We start from the raw sequence: 16188 nt of genomic DNA on the forward strand, positions 1-16188 counted from the left end.
TTTCACACTTCAGGGTGCCTATTTGGCCTCTGTGGGCCATTTAACATTGTTTCCTATGGAAAAATCGGGTCAATTGAGGCATTGAATAGGAAAATCGGGTCAATTGAGACATTTAACATTGTTCCCTATGGGAAATCGCGGGCATCGCGTCGGTCGCGTCGCACCCGATTTTTTAGTGCGATGGGCGCCGTGATAAGTAAAGAGTACCTTTATTTTTTGATATAGGGTAGTATTTAGCCCAAATAACACAATAAAACCTACATACTAATATCTGTAAACAGGACAAACAATCGGACATATAACTGCACTCATAGATCAGACTGCTCCTAGAAATAAGCAGATTGATAGCTTGCAATTAAGTAACAAAGGCCCTGACTCTGGTTCAGAGTCACAGATAGCTGCTGTTAAACATCTGGAACCAGGCCCTTTGTTGCCCACCAGTGAGTAACTATCATAACAGATGGGATACGGTAATTAGGTCGACGCTATTAAGGTCAACATGCATTGGGTCAACCACTGACCGTCGACAGGCCTTAGGTTGACACATGAAATAGATCAAAATGTGTAAGGTCAACAGGGTCGGAAGGTCAACATAAGCATTAGGTCGAAATGGGGAGGTTGACAGTCCAAAGGTTGACATGAGTTTTTCCCATTTTTTGAAAGAGGTATACTGTGTATACTTTGTCTAACTCTGAATGACCCCCATTGGACCAGATGTACTAAGCTTGAAAATTGATAAAATGGAGAGTGACAAACCAACAGCCAATCAGCGTCTACCTGCCATGTCACAGGCTGGGTTTGAAAAATTGCAGGAAGGATCTGATTGCTTGGAGGTTTACCACTCAGCATTTTATCACTTTTTAATGGTGTGTACAAACAGGGGGGCGATTATAGCAAATATCGCTGGAAATATGGTCACTGAGTGACCATATTGCCAGTGATTGGAGTGTGCACCAGCAATAAATCGCTGGGTGCGCACTCCTATTTGCAGCCCCTGAATGGTCGCTGGTCGGAGCTCGGAGGAGCATGCTCCTCCAACCAGCAACTTCCACTGCCTCTTCTCCCGGCAGTGTGACATTTTCATCAGCAACCATCTCTGCAGAAAATGGGAAACTGAGCAATATGATTGCTGAGCAATATATTGCTAGTAATATATTGCCAGCGATCATATTGCCCCGTGTGTATGCTCCTTAAGGCTTAAGCACCGTACACACGGGGGGGATATATCACTGAGTGATATATCGCTCAGTGTCCCGTTTGCATCAGCGACAAGAGATGGTCGCTGATGAAAAATAAACTGTCGGGGGAGCCGGCAGTGGAAATCAACTGGTCGCAGGAGCATGTTCCTGCGATCACTACGGGGGAGAAAACGGGAGCGCGCACCTGGCGATATATCGCCGGTGCACACTCCCATCGTGGGCAATATGGTTGCTCAGCGACCATATTCCCTGTGATATTAGACAAAATCGCCCCCGTGTCTACACAGCCTTAGTACATCTGGATTCTGTCCCATAGTGAGCGATATATTCTCATTAAACAGTAGGTGTCACTGTTGTTATAGTTCTGCTGATTTCACACTGAACAACAATAGTGTTGATTGATTTACATACATAAGAAGAAATGTAATATATTGAAGAAGCCTTTTTTTTATTTTTTTTTATATAATAATATGGTTTGCATCATGTTTACTTGGCTTTTTTTCTAAATGCCCTGAATCAAGTTGAAGTGTGTCTGTAGGATCTGTGACGATGTGAGTGTCTGCAGGTGTGGGTGGAGTAGGTGAGCATGTGTAAAGCTTATAAAAGTAGTTCCAGTGAGACCAAAATGGTTTGCTCTTTTAGAGTGTTTTACTTTATATATATGGTTTTTGAAATATGGTGTGATTGGTTTTAAGTGCTTAAGAAAATGGGTAGAAAATCTTTGTCTGGGTCTGAAATGGATTTTCAGGATGTTGTCAGGAATGGTGTTGCTGAGTATCCATTAACTGCTGGTAAGGTTTACATGTGTGTGTCTATCTATCTATATAGCTGTAATGGATTTTATTTACATTTTTAAATCCACTTTAAAAGGCATGCACAAATGAAAAGGAGACTTTTTCTGTAGCGGTATATCTAATTGCAGTGGGTTAATATGTTTGCCAATAGATGGTGTGATGTTTTTCCCAGTTGTGCATGTGTAGTGAATAGCTTTGCCTCTTTCTTCGTTCCCGGAAAGTTGTTCTGTGCAATCGGATGCATTATGGATTCCTCCAGATCAGCTCAAAGAACTGTTATTCAGCTTGGCAAGTACTTGATGCCTTCCCGCCTCATAACGCTGACCCCAACGTAATATGGTGCACCGTGCAAGACACTGCTCTCCCTGCACCACCTTCATCCTGCAATAAATTTCTGAAGCATGTTCGCATTCTGCACGAATAAATTGGTTCCTTGCGCTGATTGGAGGAATCTTAGACGGAGCCGTTCACTACACATGCACAACTGGGAGAAACGCCATGCCATCTATTGGCAAACACGTTAACTCACTGTAATTTGATACACAGCTACAGCAAAAGTCTCCTTTTTATTTGGGCACAAATGTCTGCTGCTGGTAAGGAATATATATATATATATATACCCAGGATTAACTTAACCCATAACTTAACCTTTAAGTGGCTACAGCACTTTGCTGATGGAAAACTTTAGTGTGCGTATTGCCTCAAAAAAAAATAAAAAAATGTATATAGATATATATATCGTATATATATTTTTATATATTTATTATTTTTATTTATTTTAAGTGGTATTTTTATTTCTTTTTCTTTTGACTTGTTTATATTAGTCCTCTTTTTTGGCAAAAGTGTCTTTGGGGTGATAGCACATCCCCACTAATTGTTCCTTTTTCCTTTTTCAAATGGCCTTCTCCATTTAATGTTGATGAGTCAATGTTTGAAAATTAGTTGTAACTGCATGCTTGCATATTGTATTACGAATTTATGCTGAATTTATGCCCATTACAGCTGCTTAGGATAGCTTTGTGCCCTGCAACCTCCATCATATGTTTAAATAGGTATTTTAATTGAAATTTAAAGAGGATACAAACAGTGAAACTTAAATAAGGGTACACACAGTGAGATTTATAGAAGCAAAATCCAATCGAAATATTTTAGCACATTTGATGCAGATTCAATCCCAATGCGTTCATGTTTAGTGGAAATTGAACAGAGAAAGTCTTGCCAGGACTATATAATAGGAATTGAATGCTAGATCCAATCGAATGGCATATCAAATCAAAATCTAATTCCACATCGAACCATGTGTACCCACTTAAAGAATTTGCCTGAAAAGATAAGAACCACTTGGTCTATCTGGTCTGCTCCTTTTATTTATCCTTTAGGTCGAAGAGTGTTAATCCTTGTAAAGATATTTATATGCCTAGCCCAAGCATGTTTAAATTGCTCTACCACTTCAGACGTGAGGATATCCCGCTTACCTACTATCCATTTTGTGAAGTAATTTTCCCCTAAGTTTCCCTGAACCTACAGTACCTCCCTCCAGTTTCAGTGCATGTACTTTCGGTACTTGTGAGTTATCCGGGCGTCCGATTTTGAAATCGGGTCGGATCGGGACATCGCATCGCATCGCATGCGACCATCGGATGCGATGCGATGCGATGCCCCGATTTTTCCATAGGAATCAATGTTAAAATGGACTGAGTCCATTTTAACATGGAATTCAATGGGAAAAAGGGTCCTTTTCATACCCCTACTATCCAAGTGGGCATGGAGTTGGATATAAACCTGTGGCGAGCGTAGCGAGCCACCGAGCCCGAAGCGTGGCGAGCGTAGCGAGCCCCGCGAGGGGACACGGAATACCGTCCCCTCGCGGGGCTCGCTTCGCTCGCCACGCTTCGGGCTCGGTGGCTCGCTACGCTCGCCACAGGTTTATATCCAACTCCATGCCCACTTGGATAGTAGGGGTATGAAAAGGACCCCTTTTTCCATAGGAATCATTTTAACATTGATTCCTATGGAAAAATCGGGTCATCGCATCCGATGGTCGCATGCGATGCGATGCGATATCGCATCGCATCGCATCTGATTGTATGCCTTAACTTAAGGCATACAATCAAAAAATCGGACGCCCGGATAACTCACAAGTACCGTACTTTCTTTCTTTAATGAATGTCTCTCTCCTGTACCTAGTTGTGTACGGGGGGAGATATATTGCTCAGTGTCTCCTTTTCATCAGCGACCAGAGATGGTCGCTGATGAAAAGGAACCTCTGCCGGCGGTGCCGCAGGGGGAAATAGCTGGTCGCAGAAGCAAGCTCCAGCGATTATAATGGGGCTGAAAATGGGAGCACGCACCCGACGATTTATCGCCGGGGCACACTCCCATCACTGGCAATATGGTCGCCAGCGACCATATTTCCAGCGATAATAGCCCATATCGCTGCCGTGTGTACATGGCTTAACAACTTAAAAGTAATGAATTGCTACTGTCTGGTGAATGATACATTTGGAGAGAAACAGTAGGTTTTGGTCAGTCGCACAAGACTAAATATGTTTAGGACCCCTGAGATAATATGTTTACAGTTCAACCTATGTAGGCAGGGGTGTGCTACCTCTGGACACTATGTTTGAGAGCATAAAGAAAGAAGAGAAAAGAGTGTCCTTGTATGGGTGCACCACAGAGAGTAAATCATACAATAAAAATTAACTTTTATTATTATACCTTTAAAAGGCTGTGAAAATTAGTTTAAAAACATATATAACGTACAAGGGTGGGATAACACACTTTTATTAAACAAAGGTGGCAGGCAGGTGTGGCTGTACACTTGTGATGAATGGCGTGTAGTGATTCACGATGTGTGGATGCCTCAGTTCGAGCCGTGGGTCTGCAGTGTCCACAGCGAACAGTGGTCTTAGGCTGCCCGGGGAGCTGGGTCACCTGACCTCTAGTATCTCCCCACTTGTGGCATAAATTGATGTATACACATGTGCCGTCTCTGACAGTAAATGGACTGATGCTATCTGTAACACAATGGCCAACAGGGGTGTCCTGTCTGTCATAAATAATTTATTATTATTATTAATTTTATTTATTTATGACAGGCTCCGGTGCGTGGCGCATGGGACCGTGGATTGCATCATACCTGCTGTCTTTCACCTACAATTTGGGCTCTTTTCCTGCAATTTATCGGCAAATTGCCTAGTGTATGGGGGCCTTAGTCAAGAAGGATTCTGGCCTATAGCAAACCAGTCCACTTTTAAGTACCATTAAGTGCAGTTGGTAAAACTATAGGTTGCTGATTGATTCCTATGGGCAACTTAGTGAATTTTGGGGGGCGTGGCCTATCTGAAAGGCCATTTTTCGCCGTGGTGGGGGCATGCCCAGCAGCTCTGCCTGCAAGAATAAACGCTGTGCGCATGCGCAATACTTCTATTTACGGACGACATGGGGGGACTCCCAACTGCCCCCCCCCACCAGGGGACACTGCCGGCGGCGGGAGGGATGCGGGAATGTCACAAAATATTGGGACTTTCCCGCGATAAGCGGGACAGTTGGGCGGTATGGGATTACGACTTCTCTGCTCAGAGAATTCACCCCAGTGTATGGACAGCTTTACATACTTTTGGTTGCGGATAATGTTTATTTTCAGGAGTGCCTGGGTTTTAATCATGAGGTGTTATTTGGTGAGTTAGCATGGGAATATGTTCTGTCGCTGCTCTCGTTGGAAGTCACATTGTTGATGCTGCGATGCACACCGTGCGTTTCGGACTAGATCACATAAAGTTCAAAATGTAAAACCGCATACGTTTTGAACTAGATGTGATGCGATCAAGTCCAACCAGTATGTGCTGCACATACTTTCTGCATACCTCCCAACTTTTGATTGGGAGGTATGCAGAAATGATGTGATGCGATCTAGATGTGATGCGATCAAGTCCAACCAGTATGTGCTGCACATACTTTCTGCATACCTCCCAACAATATGTAAAACCGCATACGTTTTGAACTAGATGTGATGCGATCAAGTCCAACCAGTATTTGCTGCACATACTTTCTGCATACCTCCCAACTTTTGATTGACTCGAGGAGAGACAGTGCGCGCAGCTAAAATTTTTAGGGTGTGTCCTATACTCAAGATGCTACAACGATGCCACACCCTGTTCTTGCCACGGTGGGGGCATGCCCAGCAGCTCTGCAAGCTAATGGCTATGCTCCTCTGGCTGCAGGAACACAGCATCAATTCACAGGTGACGGGGGGGATTCCCAACTGTCCCTCTCGCCGCGGGACACAGGAATGTCCCAAAAAAATGGGACAGTTGGGAGGAATGCTTTTTGAACCTTGCAATATGATGTGGGTGGAAGGTAAAACAGCACTGTGTGTGGGGCACCTTTAGAGTTCATACCATCTGTCATTAATGCCAATGTGATGTCATAATTATCAGTCTTCAGCTATAGAGGAAACCATGTTTATCCTCTTTTGCTTTTTATAGAACTGGAAGCGCAAGCAGGCATGTGTGCAAGACCTCAATACTTGCTGGTAAATTTGTAAAGGTGCACACACTACTGCATGTTTAGTTTTGACGATTGGACAATATTTGATAGATCGAATGATTTTGCTGCAAATCATTCAGAATTTTAAACTATCAGATGGGCACTTCAGCAGATCTATATCTTCTGATCTAACATGCTGCATGAAAGATCTTTCTAGCGTGTGGGCACCTTTAGAGTCCTCTTCCTTGTGCCTGTCATAGAAGCCTGCTAAGTGCTTGAAACTAGGCATGTCTATGAATAGAGTTTTAAGCCTGTGGTGTATGTAATGTGAGCACCCATATTTGTGAAAAGTTGACTCCCAAGCTGTCAGAGACCAGTATTGCTGGAGAGTGAAGCATAGATATAGAATCTAATCTGCGACCATTGATGTTTCCAATCTGTTGGAGATGCCTTTTCCATGGAGTTCCTTGTAGCATGACTGCAGCAATCAAGTACTTCTGCTGCACATGCCAGGAACAAGTAACCTTAACAGAGCCTGTTTGAGCATTATCATGGAACTTCCTATGTGCTGTATTATACCATCATTGTTCTTTCCAACACTGGGCAAGCTGTGGTGGTTGCGATGTTACAACCATGATGGCCTTTCTAAGATCTATGGCAGGGGTTTCCAAACTTTTTTTTAATCGTGGTTCACCTGAAAATCCAAATTTTCTTCAAAGCACTGCATGCAATTTATTACATGTAAAAAAAACTTGCATGGGTCCAGGCAGCAGGGTCGGAGCTAGTAGTGGCATTTTCCCGAAACCGCTGGTGAATTTAAAAAAATATATTTTTAAAAGACTAGCCGGCCGGTTATTGGCTGGGAGAATTTTCTCAGCCAATTAGCATCCGGCCAGTCTTTTCAAAATGTTGTTTTTCAAATTCACCAGCCACTTCCTGCCCCAACTCCAGGCAAATGCGCTACTAGTTCCCAGCCACCACTCCAACCCCGTCGCAGCACATAGGTATGTGCCGGCGGTGCTTCACCGCTGGCACACACCTAGGATCGGACCGGCAGCCAGTCCAACCTCCCTAATCCGATCCGATGCACATGGGACCGGAGGGAATGTCAAACGCATCCGATTTGGTGCCGATTTCATGGCCCAATCTTTCGGAATTGGGCAAAAGCGTCCCAAATCGGATAAGTCTATGGGCAACTTGAGGGCCAGTTAAGAGGTAATGGACAGGATTCACTTATGTCCACATTTTGCTTATTACATTGGTCATAAATAATTTGAATTGGTCATGGACCACCATACAAGGCACCACTGCAAGTCCTCCATGGCACCTCAGGTTGCCACAGCACACAGTTTGGGAACCACTGGTCTATGGTATATAGGCTTGACACATGAAGATTGACATGTTTTTCATTCATTTTTGTTGTGCCAATTTGTAGATTTTATCACGTGCTTCAAATTAGTGTAGCGATTTGCTTGCCATGCTTCAGGCCAGGTGACTTGCTTTGCTACCAGTGCACACTTTACCATACATGTTGACTCTTACCATGACAGACAAGTTTATTTGGAATATGTGGTTCATCAATTTTGCCTAAATATCACCGTGATTATCATTTGTGCTATACATATAAATACAAGTTCCTCCTCTTCTGTCCCATCGAGATATAGTTCTCGATCATGTGATCACAATTCTGTTTATATATCACGATCACGTGACCTGTGTCTGCCAATCACAGGTCACGCTAGACGTCCGCATCATACACCTGGAAATGATTGTCCGGGATCCTAACTCAAAAGCGTGATCTGCTTAGACACCAATACTGCATGAATTTAGGGTGTAAAGGAGACGCATAGCGCCAACACACAGTTCTAATCGAATTACAAGTGAGCTCTCCTGTGTCTAAATAATAGATCAAATTACTCCCTCTTACTCTAGGTCATGTGGTCTGGGTCCCGGTCACGTGACATTGTGAACCAATTAAAACACCATCTATGCACTAATGAAACTTTATTTATATGTACAATTTCATTTGTGTCCTTTATACTGTTCATAATTATGTATAGGTACTTGTTTCGGTACTTGTTTCCTAGCACGGCCACAATCTTCTTGGTCGTGTGCCTTAACTTTAAGGCACACGATGCCCACGATGGACCCGATTTTCTTTCAAATCAGGTCCATTTTACCGGCAAATGGAAAATCGGGTCCATCGCGTCGGTCGTGTGCCTTTAATAAGGCACACGACGCGACCGACGCGATGGACCCGATTCTCCATAGGCTTCAATGTTAAAAATATTTTAACATTGAAGCCTATGGAGAAATCGCGTCCATCGGGTCCATCGCGTCGGTCGCGTCGTGTGCCTTAACATGGCACACGACGCGACCGACGCGATGGACCCGATTTCTCCATAGGCTTCAATGTTAAAATATTTTTAACATTGAAATCGCGTCGGTCGTGTCGGTCTTGTGCCATTATAATGGCACAAGATAAGATGGACTTGATTAAGTCCATCTTCACATAGTAACCAATGGGAAAGGGGCCAATATGGGCCATTTCTCATTGTATATGGCCCCGTCATGCCCCCACATTTTAAACGCCACCCCACTATTGACGCCAACCCGAAGCGTGGCGAGCGCAGCGAGCCCGCGAGGGGCGGCGGTGCGCGTCCTCCGACCTTTTCATGCCCCTACTATCCACGTCGGCGTGGAGTTGAGAATAGAATAGTGTGGCGAGCGCAGCGAGCCACCGAGCCCGAAGCGTGGCGAGCGCACGCGTATAACTTCACAGGTATACGCGTCCCCTCGCGGGGCTCGCCACGCTTCGGGCTCGGTGGCTCGCTGCGCTCGCCACACTATTCTATTCTCAACTCCACGCCGACGTGGATAGTAGGGGAATGAAAAGGTCGGAGGACGCGCACCGCCGACCCTCGCGGGCTCGCTGCGCTCGCCACGCTTCGGGTTGGCGTCTATCGTGGGGTGTATGCCGTGACATTTGGGGGGGTTGGGAATATTTTACATTGAATCCAATGTAAAATCGGGTCCCAGGGACCCGATTTACATTTCATTCCAAAAAAAAAATCGGGTCCAAAATCGGTCGGTCGCGTCGATCGCATCGCATGCGACCAAATCGCATGCGATGCGATCGACCCGATTTTTCCAACACGACCACCCCGATGTAAATCGGTGTGGCCATGCTAGGAAACAAGTACCCTTGTTTCCTAGCAAGGCGCCCATCGGGTCCCATCGCATACCTTAACTTAAGGTATGCGATGGGACCCGACGGACCCGATTTTCTGGCTTTTTTTTTGAGGTTTCCCGACAAATGTAAAATCGGGTCCATAGCATGCCATTATAATGGCATGCAATGCGACCAACCCGATTTTACATTGTAAGCATTGTATGTAATGTTAAATTCCTAATATAAATTCCTTAAATTAATACCCGACGGACCCGATTTTCGGGCTTTTTTTTGAGGTTTCCCGACAAATGTAAAATCGGGTCCATTGTATGCCATTATAATGGCATACAATGCGACCAATGCGATGGACCCGATTTTACATAGGAACCAATGTTAAATGGCCCCCCATACCCAATTTTTGATTGTATACCCACCCTGATGGGTAATTTCTATGTCAAATGCCCCCCATTGTTAACGCCACCCCACGATGAATGCCAACCAGAAGCGTGGCTGAGCGGCGGCGGTACGCGTCCTCCGACCTTTTCATACCTCCACTATCCACGTCAGCATGGAGTTGACTTTATATAGTGTGGCGAGCCCAAAGCGTGGCAAGCAGATGCGTAATACGTCTGAAGTAATGCGCGTCCCCTCGCGGGGCTCGCCACACTATATAAAATCAACTCCACGCAGACGTGGATAGTGGGGGTATGAAAAGGCCGGAGGATGCCTACCGCCACCCCTCGCGGGCTCGCTGCGCTCGCCATGCTTCAGGTTCACGTTGATCGTGGCATTGACAATGGGGGGCATACAATGAAACATGGGGTCTGGGGGGCATTTAACATTGGGGCCAATATAAAATCGGGTCTCAGGGACCATTTAACATTGGTTCCAATGTAAAAAATTGGGTCGGTCGGGTCAATAGTAATCCCCTGCAATTTGGTTGCATGCGATGCGATTGACCCAATTTTTGCAACCCGATTGCATACAATTAAAATCGGTGACGCCGTGCTAGGAAACAAGTACCTATGTATATATCGAACGACCACTGTGACATACTGACTATCTGTAAACATACTTAATATTATTGTATTTTATGAAGGTTTCTTTACTTTGATTAGCAATCACACAGCTGCTAATTGTCCCCAATTAAGGTCTAGGGGTATAAATATGGACACAGCCAGACATATATTAACTTGCTCCTAAGGAAGCTGGGAGACCTTTCCCAGAGAAACGCGTTGAGCCCTAAAGGAGCCCATAGACGCTCCGTTTTTGCCAGCTCAAGTTCTGTACTATGCGATGCGCGCTCCTGCGCATCAAATAGTACGGTACAAAAAGTATGTGGTGCACATATGATGTGTACCTAGTACAAAAAGTATCGGATCGCAGTGCATGCACAATGCATGCGATCCGATACGATGTGTACTTTAAAAGTACAAAACGGACTGCAAAAACTGACCCTGTATGGGGGGGGGCTTAAGAACTTTAATACTCTGACACCCTCAAGACTCCTGAGGATTACAAACTTGATCAATTGATCACTGGATATGGGACTATTTTTCTCCTCATGGTCATCTTTTCCAACATAAAGATTGGACCTGCAGCGATCATCACTACCTCCCTTTAGGTATACCGGACAAGCTACCAGAATTTATCTTTCCATGAAGCACCCAGGTGACCGGTTCCATCTGGAACCGGTCACCTGGTAATTTACTGTTCATAATAGAGATTTTCTCCTCCAGTATATTATCCTGGATATAAGAGTCTGAAAGTGTCTTCAAGGGCCATTACCCACTTTCCAAATCATCTTATTGTGTCCATTCCACATATTTTACATGTATATGTACTTTTAATATGTTTATAATTTTTATTAAATCCATTTAATATTCAGAAACCGTCATCTCTGAATCATTCGAGAAACAAGCCAGTGCTGGTTATCTTTTTTGTCTATTAAGTTTATTTGGAATGGTGAAGTAGGAAATACTTATAAAGACAAAAAAACAACAACACATCAACCTTTTCATTTGTCGGCCCATAGACTTGAATACCTTCTGATAGGTGGTGCTTAATTTGAGGCTGTATGAAGACTTTTTCTGTTGCTGTGACATGACAAACCTCCATCTCCTGCTTAGTGATAAATACTGTAGACCGGCACGAAGGTTATTTTCTTTGGCAAACAACTCATTTGCATATGTTTCCGTTACTTTCATAATTTTAAGCAAATGGTAACTACTTTGGTCATTTGTAAAATGTGTTGTTGCCTGTGTCCGCAGTGGCCAGGAAGCGCCCAACTTCAGTACTGTGGGTATAGTATCACATCTGTACATCCCCTGGTGTAGCAGCCTGCTGTATCACACCTGCCTGTGCCAACTCTAGTGTGCGGTATGTTTACATTACAGAACGAGCCCCCGGCTGATCCCTTTCTCACGTCCCTGCTCGCCCCCGGCCCCCGTGCACCCGCAGCGCGCTTCCGCATCGTAGCAGCGCGTCCCCACCTCACACGCTCAGAAACCCCCCCCACCCCTCCGCTCTCCCGTCTACGGTGTCGACGACGCAGCCCGGAGCACAGAGCCCGCGGATTCTCCCTATTCCACCCCCGGTGGGCGGCAGCGAGAAAGCCCAGTGCCAGCTCCGTGCGCCCAGCCCGGCGCCACCCGCACCCAGCAGCTGAGGCCCCGGCGCTCGGTGGCTTCCTCCCATCCCACCCGACCCGATTCCGTCCGTGGAGGGACCCCCACCCGGAGCAAATATTCCGGAGAAAAAGAGACTCCCGGAGAGGACCGCAGCGGAGATGGAGGCGGTGGGGCCCGGTGAGTGCTGCGTTATGGGCACGGCGGGGCTGGGGTGGCTAGGCCTCACCTGGGCCAGGTTCATTTAAACTGGAGGAAATAAAGAGGGGGGGAGGCGGCGGCTGGTGCTCACCTTAAGGCGGGCACGCGCATATACACTATATGCAAGCATAGGGGTTGTGGGGGTGAGTGTGATGGTATGTGTGGGGGTTGGGGCAGTAGTAGGGGTATTGTTATGCCATCGCTGTGATGCATTGGGGTAACTCGGGGACATGTTGGGACCAGTGGCTGCATGTAGTAGGAAATGGCTCCTCTCCCGCCGCATGCTGCTCTTACTATGGCCACATTTAAAGGGCTGCCTGCCGGGGACGTGCCGTGTGTTATATCCTGGCAGCAGCGCTACATGTCTACATGGGGACTGGCTTCTTACTAGCACTGTACAACACGAGGGCCTTCCTCATAACATGCTGTGACTTATATTCACACAACAAACATGCAGCTTACAGGAAGGTCTGGTGCCTGCAGCAAACGTTTGGTTTGGTGACAGCTGTGTTGCCACAAATAGCGTTTTCTTTATGGATCTAGGTTGTTGGTTTGGATATTTAAGAACCATTTCAGCACTTCCTGTTCACAAAAGATGAATTCAACCCAACGGATTCACCCCTAGTTATTTTTGTGCAATAATCTTGTTACAGAGATTGCTCAATACCTGCTCTCAAGTAGTGTGTGTGTGCGCTTTCTATTTGTTTATGTATTGCTTCCTTCTGCTGGCGAATCCTCTTCCTCAAGCTGGTGTATGCATTTATATATTACCTGTTATTTATATATAGCACGCACATATTCCGCAGCGCTTTACGGAGAATGTTTGAACATTCACTGCCCCAGTGGAGCTTACAATCTATATTTCCTACCACTTGTACATACAGACATTCTAGGGTTCATTTTGTTGGGAGACAATTAACCTTCCAGTATAGTTTTTGGAAGAAAATCTGAGTACCCGGAGGGAACCCACGCAAGCACGGGGAGAATATACAAACCTCACAGTTCGGGGCATTGTGGGAATCTAATTCATGACCTCTGTGCTGTGAGGCAGTAATGCTAACCATTACACCATCTGTGCTGCCCTGCATGCATCATCGTGTTTTCAGTGTCACTGTTTCTGGACTTCTTAATATGGCTTGTAAGCAAATGTATTAAACTGTTATGGGCCCTACACACATGCTGATGTGTGTAGGACAACCTAGCTGTGCTAGGTCGGGCCGATCTGCTCCTCTGTCGCTCAGTACACGGAGCTGACAGCCCACACACAGAGCGAGCTGTCAGCTCTGTGTGCTGAGCGAGCGGACAGCGCCAGTGTTCTCCGGTGAGAGAACCCTGCCGATATTGATGGGCGCTGCTCATCAATCTCGGACAGTGACGCTTGGGGACACGCATTGCTGTCCCTATAGCCCCCACACACACACACTAATGTGGGGGCATTTTCTAAGTGACTTTGCCAAACTAAAGGGCCCCTTACACTTGTGAGATTTTGTGAGATTTGTTCCAATTTGAGTCAATTTATCTGACAAAATCTGATGTGCCTGTGACAAAATCGTAGGCCTGGTACACACCAGAACGATCCTGATTGTTAGTAGATTGTTAGCAGATTGTGTGATGGTCGTACGATCTGTTGGAGCACACGATCTGCTAACAATCTGCTAACGATCTGCATCCAATCTGAGTCTGTATCCAGTTGAATGGATCTTTTACAGATCCTACCTGCAGCAGGTAGGATCGACAGCGGGGACGCGCATCGGATTGGGATCGGAATTGGATCTAAACATGCCCAATCTACATACAATCTGCATCCAATCGGTCGGAATTGGATCCAGATTGATGGAATTGAGCCCTAATCGTTCTGGTGTGTACCCCTAGGTGCATAATGTGTAGGACACAATCCCTTGCCATTGGGTATAACCAAGAGATTGGAAGAGATTGAACCTCCTGCACATAGGATAAATCTCGAGTCAATCAGGTTCAATTTGTTGAACAAGTGTAAGGGGGCCTTAAAGCCCTGTATACACGCTAATGCTGTGTACACATTTGTACAATCTGCATGAGATCCAGATGAGATTTTGACTATGAATACAATTTAGATTTTAGACTATCTGCATACATATAGTGCAGATCTGCACTATATAGTCTATGCAGCCAAGACTTTCTGCATGAGATCCAGATGAGATTTTGACTATATAGTCAAAATCTCATCTGGATCTCATGCAGATTGTATAAGTGTGTAAACACCATTAGGCACAATGTACTCATTAGATTTACTGGATCGAATTCGAGATTTCCTTGGCTGCACAGTAGATTTTTCTATTCGATTTTGAGAAAACAGGAGCGCGCATCGAATCGAATGCAGATCGAAAGTGTCCTACAAACCATTCGATGTGGATTCGATTTTGCTTCAATAAGCAAAATCAAACCGAAAACAGGGAAAAATCTAGGCATGTGTACACAGCTTATGCAAAGTCGCTTAGAAAATGCCTTAATATCGGCATGTGTGTAGGCCGTATAAGGTTTGCTTTCTTGGTACTTAGTTGCGATTTTGATATTTTAGGCATGATTAGGAAACACGCTAAAAAAAAACCTGTCCTAGACATCCTATTGGTATACATTTAAGACAAATAGCAACTAATTGTTACAATGTTATCTAGTACTTCCAAGTGGGACTGATATCACATACATACATACATACATACATACATACATACATACATACATACACACATATATATATATATATATATATATATATATATAGATATATATATATATATATATATTGTTGCTTTATCTACATTTCAAGATACTCTGGAGTTTTTGCTTTCCCAGAGAAGAGAAACTACTAAATATCAATACACGTACATGTATAGGGGCAATATAACCCTTACATTTGGACACAGAGATCTCTGGCCCTAATTTAAATAATTACTTTTTAATTTCTTCACTATTTATATTAATATTTGACCAATTCACGATTCTCTGTAATAATATATATGATTAAAAGTTATATTTTTATGATTAAATAATGATCCTTAGTGCACCTACAGGAATGCTTTTATTTTTCTTGTTAGGTGTTTAGGAAACATGATTATCCAGTGGTGGCTTTTGCTGCAGCCCACTGAGGCTATGCTTACTTGATTTAGGAAAACAAGGATCACTCTGGGTGATGAAGGCGCTTGTAGGGTAGGCTGTTGTGTAGACTGCTCACACTGTGGCGGGTCTTCAGTCCCCTTAAAACAGGATAAAGAAAAAGGGGTTTGTGGAGCGCTCAGGATAATAATTGATGGATCAATGAATAAAGTGCTTAAAAAGTTTGAAAATTGAAAAATGATGATCAGATGGTCAGATGGGTATCACATGAAAATACAAGTTATTTTAATTATACACATATATGATGACACAATTAATAAAATAGTAAATAAAAACTATATTGCAATATTATATGGCCCTTAATGGGAAACAGAAAAACACCACTTTAAAAGGACATTGAATACTTAAGCGAGTACCGCTTGTTCCAAAGGTTGCTCTCCTCCCAAAGAGTAATGGTGATCCCCACAATTGGGAAGGGACAAATGGGGGTGATCTGGATTAGGCTGGTACTGGGGTGTCCATAGTTCCTGCTGGAGATCCACTGGTTGGCAAAAAGATGGCATAAGTTACCTCACTTCTCGGATCGGCTCCAATGATTAAGCAGGTGGTAACCA

The 16188-nt window shown here is 44.5% G+C and overlaps 1 protein-coding gene across 3 annotated transcripts in view; it reads left to right on the forward strand.

The window, feature by feature from the left end:
* The first annotated feature begins 1850 nt into the window (after positions 1–1850).
* AGO4 (argonaute RISC component 4) overlaps positions 1851–16188 on the forward strand; it is a 51386-nt gene continuing 37048 nt past the window's right edge. For 2 of the 3 annotated variants that reach the window (XM_083173501.1, XM_083173502.1), the window contains exon 1: positions 1851–1990. In XM_083173501.1, coding sequence (XP_083029627.1) covers positions 1906–1990 — 85 coding nt within the window. In that variant the 5' untranslated portion in view covers positions 1851–1905. Of the gene's footprint in view, positions 1991–12117; positions 12461–16188 lie in introns of those variants that run through there. The other variant, XM_083173503.1, reaches the window with a different exon arrangement.

This window comes from Crinia signifera, chromosome 2 (assembly GCF_055691185.1).
Source record: "Crinia signifera chromosome 2, ASM5569118v1, whole genome shotgun sequence".
Taxonomy (NCBI): Eukaryota; Metazoa; Chordata; class Amphibia; order Anura; family Myobatrachidae; genus Crinia; species Crinia signifera.